Source organism: Neolamprologus multifasciatus, chromosome 23 (assembly GCF_963576455.1).
Source record: "Neolamprologus multifasciatus chromosome 23, fNeoMul1.2, whole genome shotgun sequence".
Classification (NCBI taxonomy): Eukaryota; Metazoa; Chordata; class Actinopteri; order Cichliformes; family Cichlidae; genus Neolamprologus; species Neolamprologus multifasciatus.
Genome location: NC_140460.1, coordinates 6,171,297 through 6,186,537, shown reverse-complemented (window position 1 = coordinate 6,186,537; position 15,241 = coordinate 6,171,297). Strand labels below are relative to the sequence as shown.

Here is a 15,241-nt window from a genome sequence, read left to right as displayed (position 1 = left end):
AGAAGGGGGGAGGCTTACTCAGCAGTCTAAAAGGGACAGTCACCGATTACAATCAACATAAAGAATTAGCTTACAGAGACACGCAATTGGACTTAATTGGTGATACTGAAATTTTGAATTTGACAGAGGATATGTGGAGAGAATATGAGAGAACAGAGCTTCCTATGACAGACTTATGCACTTCTGTTCTTAACCAATTTATTCCACTGGATGAACAGAAAATTCATGCAAGTCTGAGGGACAAAACTTCTTCTTTGCAGCTGTCTGATAACCTTCATCTTCAAAACCTTCAAAATTCAGTCAATGGACAGCAAAGGCAAAAACTTTGCTTTCAAGTGAAGTTTTATACCGTCATCTGATTCGTTGCAATTTTGTCTTTAGATCATGCACAGTAATTTTAGAGAGGTCTAAAGCTTTTACCTGTGGGCCCGGTCTTTGAACCCACACTGTAAAGGTTTTTAAACTAATTTAAACCACCTTCAAATAGTTGGAGCCATATTTGAATTATATTTAATTATATTTCATGATATGCTCTGAATTCTGTAAGAACAATTCAAATTCCTTGTGTAATGGTATGTCATTCATGTTAATTAGTGGACCTTCAATGCAACAAGAAAAAACCCAACAACTTGAGCTCAAAGTGCGCTCTTTATTACCTTTCTCTTACTCAGCCATAAAGTTATCTAAGTGAATTTGATTTGTCTTGAATACAACAATCCATGTTAATTCTCAGTCAGCATTTCATGCAAACAGTTTCTATTATTGATATTGATCTTGAAAAGAAACATTGGTTTGCCTGAAAGTAAATAAGCTTTCACCACATTAACTGAATCAATGTGACAGTCGAATAAGTGACACTCTAATTGGCTTTATAATGCAGAGAAGACGTATCCACGCACAGTGCACAATCAAATATGTGCTGCGTCATCGGAGGACTGCGGGAACGACCCACAAACACTGGTGGTTCCCCTGCAGAGTGAGAGAACAGCAATGGGACTGGAAACAGAGCGAAAGGTGGGGGGTGGTGGGTGCAAGAGAGAGGTGAGTGCTGCTGCAGATCAGCGTTTAGCCTTGCTGAGGAGTTAAACGCTTCACAGCATCACATCGTCATCATCCAGGCATTAATCCTGTTGTGATAGCCATGGTAAGTTCATACACTTCTATGCTTGGATAGTATGGCTCTGCTCGGCAGTTCTGTGCGCTACGTTACCGTGCAGCTGCAGGGATGATCATTGGACTAACCTTGAGAGAAATGATGCAGCAGGGCTGTTTATAGTGTGCAATGTGCATGTAAAATAGCTGCTTTAGTTACTCTGCTTCACTGAGGCCTGAATTCATGTTCAGAATTTATGCGGTGCACCAGAGCTGTTTCATAGGAAGTGATTATTCACAGGTGACGGTGACATTGCAGACCTCTAGCAGTGCATGCAGTGGCAGCATTTGCCTTGACCCCTTTAAGATGACTATTATAATGATTTTATTCCATACACAATGAAGTGAAACTCTGACCTCTGCATATGCAGAGTGGTTTGCATTGCGCCATCCCCTCGACCAATCATGGATATATTGATGCAGCAGAAACACTGGTGTCACATGCTGGCTCTGTCCATAAATTACACACTCTCCTGTGCAACAATAGCATTCAGGGAGAACTGTGTTTATTATTTATTTATTTTTAGCAAAGTAACCCTTTTGTGGTACCTGCCAGAGAACAGGTAATAACAGTCCTTATGTCTAATGTGTATGATAACAACAACAAATACCACATTTATGTTTTTCTTCAGTAGCTGCCATGATTTTTGTGTTGTTCCTGTGTGTAGCCTTTTGTTTACTAGCTGGCTGCCTCTGATCCAGGGCTTTTCACTGAAAAAAAATATTTAAAAATACTTCCAGTTCTTAATTGAGACACATGGCAGTGCAGATAAAAAATAGCAAACAAGCTATAAGTTTAAACTATGCTGTGAGAACTATGCTTCTCTTTTATGCTGTGACTGTGAGCTAAAAAATTGATTAATATAATTGATTGTCTGTTTTCAGCCATTTGGTTACCAGCTTTAGTGCAGAGCATTTAAACAGGCAATATATGCATTTTCTGGTTGAGTTTTATCATTGCCAGAAAGTGCTAGGAAATGTTGATTTTATCCTACTTGTTTAGGATGTCAAGCTCAACTATTACCATACACCGCCAGCGAGTTGTACTAAGTTGTTTCTGATTGCGCTGGTTGTCATGTATGAGCTGTCCTTTCTTGCAGTTCTCAAAGGAGCTCCAGCCTCTGATCTTTGTGGCATTTATCCTGACTTCTGCTCTCTCGGTATTGTCCTCGCCTGCTGCCATAGAGAAAGGAAGGAGGAAAGTGGTGCATGTTCTTGGTAAGACCAGTTAACACTTTCATTTGCATGAACAATTACACTTCTCCAAGGTGAGGACATCTTTATTTGCATTTATCTGCTCAATAACATGAATGATATGTAGAGTTTCTTCAGGATTATTATTATTATTTTTTACTAAGGGAGTAATAAAAAGTTGGTGGAAAGGTTACTGGAAAAATCTGAACAGCATTCTCAGCTGGGTTATCTTAGAGTCCAAGCAAAATAGACTTCTTTAACTTTTTATGGGCTTTGGGATCCAGAGCTCTCCACTAACTCTCCAAACTCAGTGTACTGTATTCACATCAATATATAATATGTTCCACATCCCACAGTATTTTGTACAGAATTTCTTGGCAATTGCGATTTTATTCATTCATTTCTGTGACATTGGGCTGTGCAGATAAAACCTCCTTGGCCATTTTGTAACAATGATAATCTTCACAAGCAATGCTTTCACTTTTGTTCATTATCAGAACTGTGAGCACCCAATTAAACACTGCCCACCTGAGGACCGAGATAAACGTTTGTCTTGTCAGAAAAATAGAGAATGTCAAAGATTAGACTATTGACTGCAGTACTTCTGGTTGTCTATATTATCTTCAGAGTAAAAGCGAAAAGGATATATTTTCTCTTGAAATAAAACAGGTTAAAATAATTGAATTCTTGCTGTTGTTCAACATAACGTTTATAATTTTATTTATTCGTGTAGTTTATGTATTACAGACATGCTGGTACTTCGTGAATTTATCAGCTTCTAGATACAAATAGGTACAGGTATGTGGAGCACACTCACTCTCAGTTCATGACAGCAGTCATGGGGTGAAAGTGAGGGTACATCCTGAAAAGGTTGCTGTCTGTTGCAGTGCTAACACAGAGAGGTGGACAATCATTCAGGCTCACACTGATACCTACGGCCAAAATAAAATGACAAATTAAGCTAACAAACATGTCCTGGGATTGTGGGAGGAAGCCAGAGTACCTGAGGAGAACCCCCTAAGAGAGATCCACACAGAAAGACCACTGGTGACCTTTCTTGCTGTGAGGTGAGGGTGCTAACCACTGTGTTGCCCTAAAACACTTTGATACTCTCCAAGTGTTTCACCAAGTGTGGCACTGTGGATTATGGCCAGACATCTCCACTTTGGTCTTGTTTGTTCAAAGGACATTGTTCTTGCAGTCTGTTCACATGCAGCCCTGCAAACCTAAGCCATGATGCAACGCTCTTTTTAGAGCAAAGTGGCTTTCCCCTTGCAAACCTTCCAAATAGGCCATAACTGTTCAGTTCGCCTTTTCATTTAGTAATTGCCCTTTCACAAATTTTACATTTGACACGCAAACTGAAGCCTGTAGAGTTTGAGATGTGTCTTTTGTTTTGCACATTCTGACTTCGGGGTGAATTTGCTGGGATGTCCACTCCTGGGATGATTGACAACTGGCTTGATTGTTTTCTACTTCTGAATAATCTTTGTCACTGCAGAATGATGGACTTCAAATTGCTTGGCAATGGCCTTATTATTCTTCCCCGACTGATAGGTGATAACAATTGCTTCTCTCTTTCGTTCTTGGCATTTCGTTAACACACACCTGAATGTTCCAGACCAGCAAGGTGCCAAGATTTGATTTTATAGAGATGCTCAAACGTTTTGATGATCATTTAATCAAGTGTATTTTATTAGCAGCACCTTGTTGTGACTTTCCCGCTCAGTTCCCATGGAAGCAGTAACGGTGAATAGTTTTTCACACATTGCTTTTGCATTTAAACAAACAAATAAACGATTAATGACTATTTTTAAATGCAATATGCCACATTTTGTTGTTCATCTGAGGTTTTATTTACATAATCTTTAGGCCTGTTAAGGACAAAATGTTTCTTTTTTTCTGTCCTGACATGCAAAATCCTAAAACTGAAATATGACGTACTTTATGTTTCATCAATTCCTATTCCTTTTAGGTTGTTTCTAGACTGGACATTTTAAAACATGATGGAAAACTTAAGTCAGTCGGGTACTGGCTCCCTTGAGTCACACACTTGCTTTCTACTCTTTTTCTACACTGTGTTTAGACTAGAAGATGAATGAAATACTTAATGTTGAAATCCTCTGTAGGTCTAAAATCTGATCATCTCCAGAGGAGTGGTTTATTTGAAGAATTTCAGTCAGGCTTTTTCAGTTCATCACAGCACAGAAACAGCATTAGTGAAGTTTACAAATGATCTTCTTATGGAATCTGACAGTGGACTCATCTCTGTGCTTTTCCTGTTAGACCTCAGTGCAGGTATCACTCACCACATCACTGACCATAATGTTTTACAGGTTACGTGCTAAAGGTGTAATTATGTACTTCCACAGGATTCGGTACTGGAACCAATTCTATTTTCATTAAACATGCTTCCCTTAGAAAGTATCATTCAAAGGCATAACATACATTTTCACTGTTATGCAGATGATACTCAGCTTTATCAATCAATGAAGCCATACTACACAAAGCAAATCATTAAACTACAAAAATGTCCTAAATATTTAAAGATCTGGGTGACCTGTTTCCTGCCTCTGAATTCAGATAAAACTTAGGTTATGAACTCATCCCCAAAAAACTTAGAAACATGGTGTCTAACTAGATGCTTACTCTGGATGGCTTTACCTTGGTCTGCTGTAGCACTGTCAGTAACCATGGAGTTGTTTCTGACCAGGACTGCTTTTGCGTTTGTGCAATGTCTTTAAGATTAAAAACTTTTCTCGGGGTGATGCTGAAACTAGTTCATGAATTTATTTATTTCTAGGCTGTACTTTTGTAATTTACAATTATCAGGCTGTCCTAAAAATATCCTTGAAAGGCCTTCAGTTTAGCCAAAATATTGCAGTGAGAGTACTGACAGGACTAGAATTTCTTCCATATTAGCCTCTTCATTGGCTCTCTGTTAAATCTTTCTCCTCACATACAGGGTGTTGAATGATCAATAATCATCTTATCTTAAAGACCTCACGGCACCATATCACTCTATCAGAGCACTCTGCTCTCAGATTGCGGGTTTTCTTGTGATTCCTCTGTAATTAGAAGTAGAATGGGAGGCAGAGCCTTCAACTTTCTGTGGAACCAGCTCCCAATTTGGATTCAGGAGACAGACACCCTCACCACTTTTTATAGAGTAGGCCTAATACTTTCCTTTTTGATAAAACAAATAGTTAAGGCTGCATCAGGTGACCCTGAACCCTCCCTTAGTTATGGTGCAATAGGCCTAGGCTGCTGGGGGCTTCCCATGATGCACTGTTTTTTCCTCACTCACCTCTTTTCACTCTGTGTATGTTTATAAAACACTTTGCATTTCATCAATTGTCATTATTATTTTCTGGCTCTCTTCCACAGTATTGCCTGTACTGTCTCCTTTCCCTCATCCCCAACAGGTTGAAGCAGATTTCAACAGATGAAAAGCCATGCTTTCATGGCTGGCTCTGCCTATTCTTCCTGTTAAAAGCGAGTTTTTCCTTCCCACTGTTACCAAGTGCTTACTAATAGTGGGTCATCTGACTGCTGTGGTTTTCTCTGTATTATTGTAGGCTCTTTACCTTACAATACAAAGCGCCTTGAGGCAAGTGTTGTGATTTGCCACTATTTAAATAAAACTGACTTGAATGATTAACACATTAAATTATGATTTACAAGCATAAAGTAGCCAAACAATGTTAATTTAAAAAAAGGTGAAGTGAAGATGAAACAGCAGGAGGGTTAAAACATTTGTAGATCCCCAGAGTAAACAATGTGACCCTTTTTAAAAGTGACTGATGAATAATGCGCTTAAAGTTTTGACTAAACATCACTTGATGCTTTTATTTGTGATGGTGATAAACAACTTTGCAGAGACCAGTAAGTAGTGACAGGACTAATTGCCGGCTGGCAGGGATAATTGTAGGTGCCTTTATCTGGTCACAACATAGCAGAAAACCTTTTGCAGCTGCTCATTAAACATTTTAAATGTTTACCCCACACATGTTGCGAGTCTTTGGTTGCCTAGATGTGCGTGCACACAGAGCGTCTGAACAAATGTCTGCCAAAAATGCTAAACGGGTCTTGTTATTGTCCATTTGGAGGAAGAGGACTGTGGTTACCATTAGTCTTGGGTCATTTTGGTGAATCGCTCTCTGCAGAAGTGGAGGTTAAAATTGTAGAGTGAGTAATGGCGCGATAGAGGCAGACAGGAAGATGAGTGTGCTGCTTGCTGGACTCTTCGATAGGAAAAAAACGTTCTCCTCAGTTGATATGCTCAATTACCGTAGCAGTAATGTGATGGCACAAGTAAACAACACACGCTTTATTAGCCGATGCTGATTCAATTTTTGCAGGCATCTTAGAGAGATAAGCCTCACAAATAGATTCACAGACTGAATTTCATGATTACGGTTACAAGTATGGGTCGCATATTTCCCAAAATAGACTTCTGTTTAGTAATAAGAAAAACAAATATTAGCCACAAACCTGCATATAAAAGAATATATTACTAAAAATCTTCCATCAGTAGATTTTTAACGCCTTAACGCCCACTCACACCCTGGGCCATCTGACCTCAGGAATTCGCATGATAAGGTGGGGCCAGGTTTCACAATGAACTCACCCGAAACTCTGGCTGATTGGGACCCACACCCAGTTCCACACCTTGGCTCAGGCGATTAGAGGATCATCAGGGGGTCCTTTTGTCCCTCTGTGGGGGGACACTCCCACTAGGTTTATATCTGGGACTCTCCACCATTTGACCTTAGAACTGAAGAAGCTTCTCGGATGAGAGGTGAAACGTCTTCAAGTAACTTAAAGAAGTCCAGACGCTTTTCTTTGCAAGCTCCTTTGACCATCAGTAGCAGTGAAATAAACTGAGCCAATTTTCCCTGCTTCTTCTTTTCTTTCAGAGGACGACACTGGAGCCGTGATTGTGCAGACTGCCCCTGGTAAAGTGGTGACACATCGGGGTGGCTCCATCACTTTGCCCTGCAGATTCCATCATGAGCCGGAGAACGTCGATCCTGCTCGCATCAGGATTAAATGGACCAAAGTGACGGACACGCTGCAGTTCGAGGACGTCTTTGTAGCACTGGGAAAGTAAATTCTGCATCCTTATTCTCAGTTGATTCATCTTGCATTACTTTTGTTTTAACTAATTATGATTTCATGATTTTTTTTTTCTTCCAAATTTGCTTTAGTTGCGCTAATTTTATTTTAGATAAGATGCACTGACATAATAAACTCGGTCACACACAGTTTATCTTCCAAGTATTTTCTCAGGTTGGAGCATTTTTCAATCATTTTGCTAACAGCAGCTGTTTTGAGGACAATGAGCGTCTTTCAAATCTCTCCAGGCAGCAGCGTGTGTTTGGATCGTATCGTGGCCGCGTGTTTCTGGAGCAAGCGGGACCAGGCGACGCATCGGTGATCATCCAAAATGTCACGCTGGAGGACTATGGACGCTACGAGTGTGAGGTCACTAACGACATGGAAGACGATACAGGATTTGTCAACCTTGACTTAGAAGGTCAGGCTCCGGGCCATTTGTAGGAGATTTTGTTGAAATGTTCAGTTTATTTGAGTTCACCACATTGCACACTGTTATACTGTGAGACTTAAATGCCATCTTATATGTATGTACTCTTTTTAAAGTCACTTTAAATTATTTTTTAGTTTGCTTTGTTGAATTTGAAGATGAAGATTTTTGTTCTGTTATATAATGATATTATTATTAAATACTGTTATTTAAATGTATGCTTATCTTATTGATTTATGATTTCTAATTTGTTTTTGTCTTATTAAGTTAACTGTCATACTGCATTTTATTTGATTGATCTATACATTTTACTTATTACTTGTTACTCTTCTTTACAGCATTGCTTCAGCTCATTGTTTATGCAGAGTCATCTGAAGGTGCTGCCCCCCCCCCCCCCCCCCCCCCAGTCATTCTGTTGTAGATTTGCTAATATCCTTGGGATCACTGGCTCAGTTTTATTGTCCAGTTTTGGCCCACCTTCAGCTGCCACTGATCTTTGATATGCAGAAGTGTGCATGATGAGTGCTCGGGTCCTGTGGTTGCAGGTTACAGTGTCCACTCATCACCACTCCACTACCGTGTTTTACAGTTGCCGTTTGTTATGTTACGATGTGTTTGGTTTTAGAACACTAGAGACTTTCTCCTGGAGACCCTTCCAAACAACCCATTCAGCATACTAACCGAGGCCTGTAGAGTCTGAGATGTAGCTCCTTTTTTCTTCTTCTTTCTATGAACATTTTAGGGTCTGACCTTGTGGTAAATCTCCTAGGATTTCCAATCCTGGGAAGATCAGCAACTGTCTTGAACGTTTTCCAGTTGTGAATAATCTTTCTCACTGTACAATCATGGACTTTAAATTGCTTAGAAATGTCGTTATTATCCTTTCAAGACTGATGGACAGTAACAATCCCAGTGTGTTAACACACACCTGAATGCACCAGTACAGAAAAACTGCCAACACTATTTTTATAGAGGTCCTCACGCTTTCTCACGATCTGTTAATCAAGTGCACCTGGCTGCAACTTTGGCTTTTAATTCCCATGAAAGCATAAAGGGTGCACCTTGTGTTTTCCAGGACAGCACATATCTCTTCACTTTCTCTCTTCATTATTCATTTTTTCACATGACTTTATATGTCTGTGATGTTTAAATTAATTTTAATTGCTGTGACAAAGGAATTTGTTAACTCTGGAATAACTAAATACCTAAAATAAATCTTATAATTTTAATGTCTGTATGAAATTCAGAAAAAACTAAAGACATTTACAGCTTCCTACTTTGATTCTGTCGCCTGTAGGAGTGGTCTTTCCCTACTATCCCCGTGAGGGGCGCTACAAGCTCAACTACTACCAGGCTGAGGATGCTTGCAAAAAGCAGGATGCCATTCTAGCTTCTCATTCTCAACTGCACAAGGTGAATACACATACTTTAATTGAATTAAACATGGACGGTATCTCATACTGAGAAGGTATTGCTAGTTAAGATGCATAGAGATCACACCATCCAGAGTACATTAGTCTACAGGTACTTTTTTAGTTATTACAATATGCTTACTTACTGGTGTCATTAACTTTTTAGAGCAGTAGTAAATCTGGAATTAAGAATATGGGGATCAGGAATTTTACTGCAGGTCAGTCCTCCAACTCTTAGAGGCTTTATGGAATAAAGTCAAGTGCAATGGAGTTATGTCACAGGAGATAAACTGAATTTGTTCCCTTCTTTATAATTTCTTTAATCCCTTAGTTCGACCCACTGACCTACATTATCTTCTTCTGCAGGCATGGCTGGAGGGACTAGACTGGTGTAATGCTGGATGGCTGGAGGACGGCTCAGTTCAGTACCCGATCTCTCATCCCAGGGACGAGTGCGGACGTAAGGACGCCCCGGCTGGTGTTCGAAACTACGGCTATAGGCACAAAGAAGATGAGCGTTACGATGCTTTCTGCTTCACTTCCAAGCTCAACGGTGAGAGATGGAGATACACGACGTACATGACAATACAACAAATAAGCAGTGCTATCCAGTATCTGTGACATGATATTAAGAAAGAACAAAAGCTTTCAAGTGCTACTTTGTCATGCTGCTACTTTTAAAAATAGGATGTTTCATGAGTGGTAGACCAGGGGGAAATGAGATCTCTGAGCTATCCCTGTGATCTTTGAGGCCTTAGGCCATTGGTTTTAAATCAGGGTATGTTGATTCAGCCCTGCTAGGGCCACAGTGTCCTCTGGGTAGAAAGCCTTGCCTTTCATCTCCCCCTTCTTTGATTTACATCACATTCCCACAGAGTCTGCACATGCTACCTTCACGTTCACAAGCCTAAACAAAAAAAAAAAGAAAAGTAAAAGAGTTTTACTGGAGGAAAGGTATGTGTAGTCCCGGGTCAGTCAAAAGTTATTCCACAAAGACACCTTGGCTTAGAGTAGACAGTATATAAAAACCCCACGTTGATTATTATAAGAATAAACTGCTATACTCAGATTTGCAACTGGCAAAATATTTCTTGTTGGGGGAATAGGCAAACAGAAAGACTAGAAGTTAAATGTACCTGCCAAGGAATAGTATAACTTTCTAGAGTTTATGCTGGTATGTAGCCCCTAAAGAGTTATAGATACTGAGCTTCACATTTAACCCTTAGTGAGAAGAAGTTCAGCTTGTTGAACTATTCAGCTGCTGTGGTTTGAGTCTGCATCCATGTTTATGAAGTTTTAAAAACAGTTAAAAATAATTGTATTGAATCACAAACTGTTTTAAAATAACCAGTGCCTTTCCTTAGTGAGAAAAAGGTGGTTTGACAGAAACCTTAAACAATTGCTCATGGCTTCCCTTGTGTGTTAATTACTGTGGACAGTCTGTTGTGGGCAGGAGGTTTGAGCAGCGGTTGTGACCGATGCTGTGTCTCGGTCCAGCTGAAATGCATTTACTGAAAGTCCACTGGGGAAATATGAGACAATATTCTGCCTCTCTAATAGCCACCAGTCACATAAACAAGCATAAAATCAATAACTGAGCCAACTGCAAAGCTGCGCTCGCTGAGATGATTTTCATAAACCGTTGGCTTTAGAAACCAGCAGACGTTTATTCGTGGTTAGATTGTTTATTCTGCTTTCTCAGGTGAAGGTACTTGTGATTCAGCTCAGTTCAAACTAGTTAGCTTATCAGGATACCGATTTCTGTAATATACTGCCAGGCGAAAAGTCTCCTCAGAGGTATGATGAAAGCAAAAATTGAAGCATTTTAAGAGTAATTTTAGAGTTCTGCCTGCTGATACAGTATTGCCTTTCGATTTTTTGAGCAGCAGCCCAGACGGTTGTTGGAATGACTTGATATTCTGAACACAATCAGGCAGAGAGGCCAGGAAAACTGTGAATATCTACCCTCAGGGCTTAGCTTGTCTCTGGGGCTTCCTTCTCTCATTCGCTTCTCTTCTGCCCCCCTGAACAATGCACTGACTCTGTTTTCCTTCACCTTTTAACACGTTCTTACAACAAACAACTTTCCTTCGCCTCTCTCTTTTTTTTCCCGCCTTAGGCAAAGTGTATTTCCTCAAGCGCTTCAAGAAGGTGAACTATGCGGAGGCGATTAAGGCGTGCATTCGAGACGGTTCGGTGGCGGCCAAAGTGGGTCAGCTTTATGCAGCGTGGAAGTTTCAACTCCTGGACCGCTGTGAAGCAGGATGGCTTGAGGATGGCAGCATTCGGTACCCCATAGTCAACCCCCGTTCTCGCTGTGGAGGATCCCAGCCAGGAGTCCGAAACCTTGGCTTCCCTGATAAAAAATTCCGCCTCTACGGAGTCTACTGTTTTCGTGAAAACAAGGATGAAGCAGCGGGTGGAACTGGGAAGACAAAAAGCACTATAGAGAGTTTGACAAGGAGGAAGAGCAGCAACAGCATCCCCGTGAACGCCACAAAGGTGATTTAAAGTAGGAAGACTGAGAGCAGGAGGGGGATGCAATTTCGGATTTGACTGTCGCCTAGCAGCCAGATTTCATTCATCGCATTTTAAAAAAAAGCAAAAAAACACTCAGAGACAAGATGCACTCATTTGCAGAATTGCCAGAGAGAATAACAAGGCTGTGTAAAATTAAGGATGACATCTTTATAAGGGTGATTTTCCTTTCGTTTTGAGTCATTCAGCTATCACAAGTGACTGTTAGCACATCTGTACCCGGAAAACTGCAAGAATTAATAGCGGCTTGATCATCACTCAGATCAGAGAGTCTAACATAAATGATCTTGTTTACATGTGTGAGTGAATCATGCTTTGGACCCCGCTGTGATCCTGATGCCAGGGTGAAAATATTCATTACTGAGAGAGAAATGGGATGAGCTGCATGGCAGGCAGAGAAAAAAATATCCAAGATTCACAGTTTTTTTTGTACCTGCCTATATCTGATTGGTTGCTTGGTGAGCAACCCTCTGCACAATGTCATTAAGACCTCCCAATCTCATCCTCAGAGCTGAGGAACAAGTAGTAAATGCTGAACTAGAATAATTGCACTTTAAACACATAGTCCTTTACTTAAGGCAGCACCTTAAGGAAAACCTAAGCAAGCATGTATTGTTTGGCTGCGAGTAGATCACAGGGCTGAATTAACACAAATACAAGCTACAGTAATTGCTGTTGACTGCACAGAGCCACCGATTGCACTGTCATTGCTACATGCAGTGATCTTTATAACTGAGGATGTTTGCAACTGCTGAATGAATGGATATTCAAGAAGAAAATAAAAGTTTTGAGAGTCTCGGTTTGAACTTGTGTCGGTGCACTTCTTTCCCTCAATGATGAAATCTTTCTGAATTTGGGTGAAAACTAAAATGAAATTTTCAGACAGAAGCAATGTAGTAAACACTGTACATGTAGACTGCTTAGTTGAGTAGTGTGTGATACTCAGCAGGGCAGTAGTATCTTAAAATTTTACAAGTTGTGCATTCACCAGAAAGGAAGATGTCAAAATTTGAACATGGTTGTCGAACTCGCTGCTGTATTTTGCTTTTATATTTACAGCTTCTTGCCGTTTTAGCCACACATTAAAAACTTCTACTAAAGTGAGGGTGATAGTTACCACGCATGAATACCAGACAATAGCAAAACAGACAACAATGCTGATCCCTGAAAAAAGTCTGCTGCTGTTAACTAGCTACCTAGAATTGGCACTAAAATCTACATTACATGCAGTCATACCTGCCAGTGTAACACACTCTTTACAACTCAAAATAACAGACCCAGGCATAAGTATGGAACAAAGTCATTTAAAACATTGCTTAATAGCCATGATAGTGAAAAACATGTTAAGATCCCTCACAGCTACAATTCTCCCATATTGACATTTATTAGATGCAATATAGTTGTATGTGTCTTCACAGCTTTAACTCTTCTGAGAAGGCTTTCCACAAGGTGGAGTGTGTTTATGGGAATTTTTGTTCCAGAGGTGCATTTGTGAGGTCGCACACTGATGTTGGACAAGGAGGCTTGGCTCTCAGTCTCCGCCCTAATTAATCACAAAGGTGTTTTATCATCTTCATGTCAGGACCCTTTGTAGGCCAGTCAAGTTCTTGCACACCAAACTTGCTCACCCATGTCTTTATGGACCTAGCTTTGTGTACTGGTGTGCTGTCTTGATGAAACAGGAAGGGGCTGTCCCCAAACTGTTCCCACAAAGTAAGAAGCATGAAATTGTCCAAAATGTATCCAAAAATATGCTGAAGCATTAAGAGTTTCTTTCCTGGAAAACCAACCCCACACCATAATCCTCCCTGCACTAAACTTTACACTTAGCACAACGCAGTCAGACAAGTACTGTTCAGCAGTTTCGTCATTTGACTGCCAGACAGAGAAGCGTGACTCTTTGCTCCAAAGAGCACATCTCCATTGCTCTAGATTCTAGTGGTGGTGGACATCACTGCATCCAACGCATTGCACTTGGTGATGTAAGGGTTGCTCAGCCATGGAAACCCATACCATGGAGCTTTCTACGCACTGCTCTTGAGCTAATCTGAAGGCCAAATAAAGTTTGGAGGTCGGTAGCGCTTGACTCCTTGGAAGGTTGGAGATCTTACGCGCTATGTGGCTCAGCATCTGCTTACACTGCTCTGTGAATTTACATGGCCTTATATTTGTAGCTAGATGCTGCCATTCCCAGTCGCTTCCACTCTGTTATAACACCACTAACAGCTGACTGTGGAATATTTAGTAATGAGGAAATTTCATGACTGGACTTGTTGCACAGGTGGCATCCTGTCATGGTACCGCACTGGAATTCACTGAGCTCCTAAATTCCCAGTCTTTACAAATGTTTGTAGAAGCGGTCACATTCCTAGATGCTTAATTTTGAACACCTGTGCATATGAAAGTGATTGGAACACCTGGATTCAATGATCTGGGTGGCTGAGTGAATACTTTTGGCACTGTGTGTTCTGTCTGCCATTAAGACTAAACAAAGAAAAATAAACCTGATAGTGGTGGTGGAAGAAAAAAACAGAAGAGCAAAGTTCATACCATTAAATTTCCACCCAACTTTTCCGTTTCCAGTCTCACGTGAGACTTAAGATTTTGACTTTTGTGTTCATAATCAATTTTGTGGGTGTCACACTAATGTTTTTTGTGCTTTTGTCTTCCTCGCACGTTTGATTGTTTGCCAGTGACAGAAGCTGCTGAGCAGCGAACACAGCTCTGAGCGGAAGCATGTTGGCACTGCACCAACATAGCAGAACAAACCATGTCATCGTCATAGCAACAGGCAGCTTGTAATTAAGTCAAGTTCATGGCAAGTCCAGCACTATGAAATAAGTGCTGTCAGTGACAAGCTGGAGGTGTAAAAAAATAATCACCTCTGTTTGCTACATGTTGACGTCTTTGAGATGACGTCAATCATCAAAGGTGAAGATTCTAATGATTTGCTGAGCACTTTACCCAGTCCCATTAGTTTGTTCTACTTTTGACATTAGGCAGAGCCACTAAATTAATGAGCAAAGTCCTACTTGATTAACTGTGGCATTTATAATTTATGAAGGATTGCGCATTCTGCAAATCAGTACTGAAGTAATTCAGCTGGGTTTTTTTTATCGTGCTCGGGATTGTGACAGTAAGCCATTTGATATTTACAGTGGATGGCATTTAAACAGCATCTCGATTATGTAAGAGTGAGGTCACTGTAAATAAGAGGCAATATTTTAGACTCTGACTGCCAACTCTGAAATGAAATGTGCACACTATGCTTTTGTGAACATAACAGCAGTAACTGTAGCCACCAATCAAACCAATTTTGTGACACCAGCACAAACTACAGACACAACAGGCCAGGCAGGCGAAAGTTTGACGAGACAAAATGGCAAAGCTTTTTTAG

At 40.5% G+C, this 15,241-nt stretch overlaps 1 protein-coding gene across 1 annotated transcript; it reads left to right on the top strand.

Annotated features, from left to right (window-relative positions):
* Positions 1 to 852: 852 nt before the first annotated feature.
* hapln4 (hyaluronan and proteoglycan link protein 4) lies at positions 853 to 13,182 on the top strand. Its single transcript, XM_085152484.1, has 7 exons — positions 853 to 1,144; positions 2,253 to 2,370; positions 7,266 to 7,455; positions 7,713 to 7,885; positions 9,192 to 9,307; positions 9,673 to 9,859; positions 11,426 to 13,182. The coding sequence occupies exons 1-7, from the start codon at positions 1,142 to 1,144 to the stop codon at positions 11,815 to 11,817; spliced, it is 1,179 nt and encodes a 392-aa protein (XP_085008610.1). The 5' UTR covers positions 853 to 1,141; the 3' UTR covers positions 11,818 to 13,182.
* The last annotated feature ends 2,059 nt before the right edge of the window (positions 13,183 to 15,241 follow it).

Excerpts from the sequence above, each read along its gene's own strand:
- hapln4 (XM_085152484.1), top strand. Across the intron at positions 2,371-7,265 it reads GAAAGTGGTGCATGTTCTTG|AGGACGACACTGGAGCCGTG; the intron begins GTAAGACCAGTT and ends CTTTTCTTTCAG. Across the intron at positions 7,886-9,191 it reads TGTCAACCTTGACTTAGAAG|GAGTGGTCTTTCCCTACTAT; the intron begins GTCAGGCTCCGG and ends TGTCGCCTGTAG.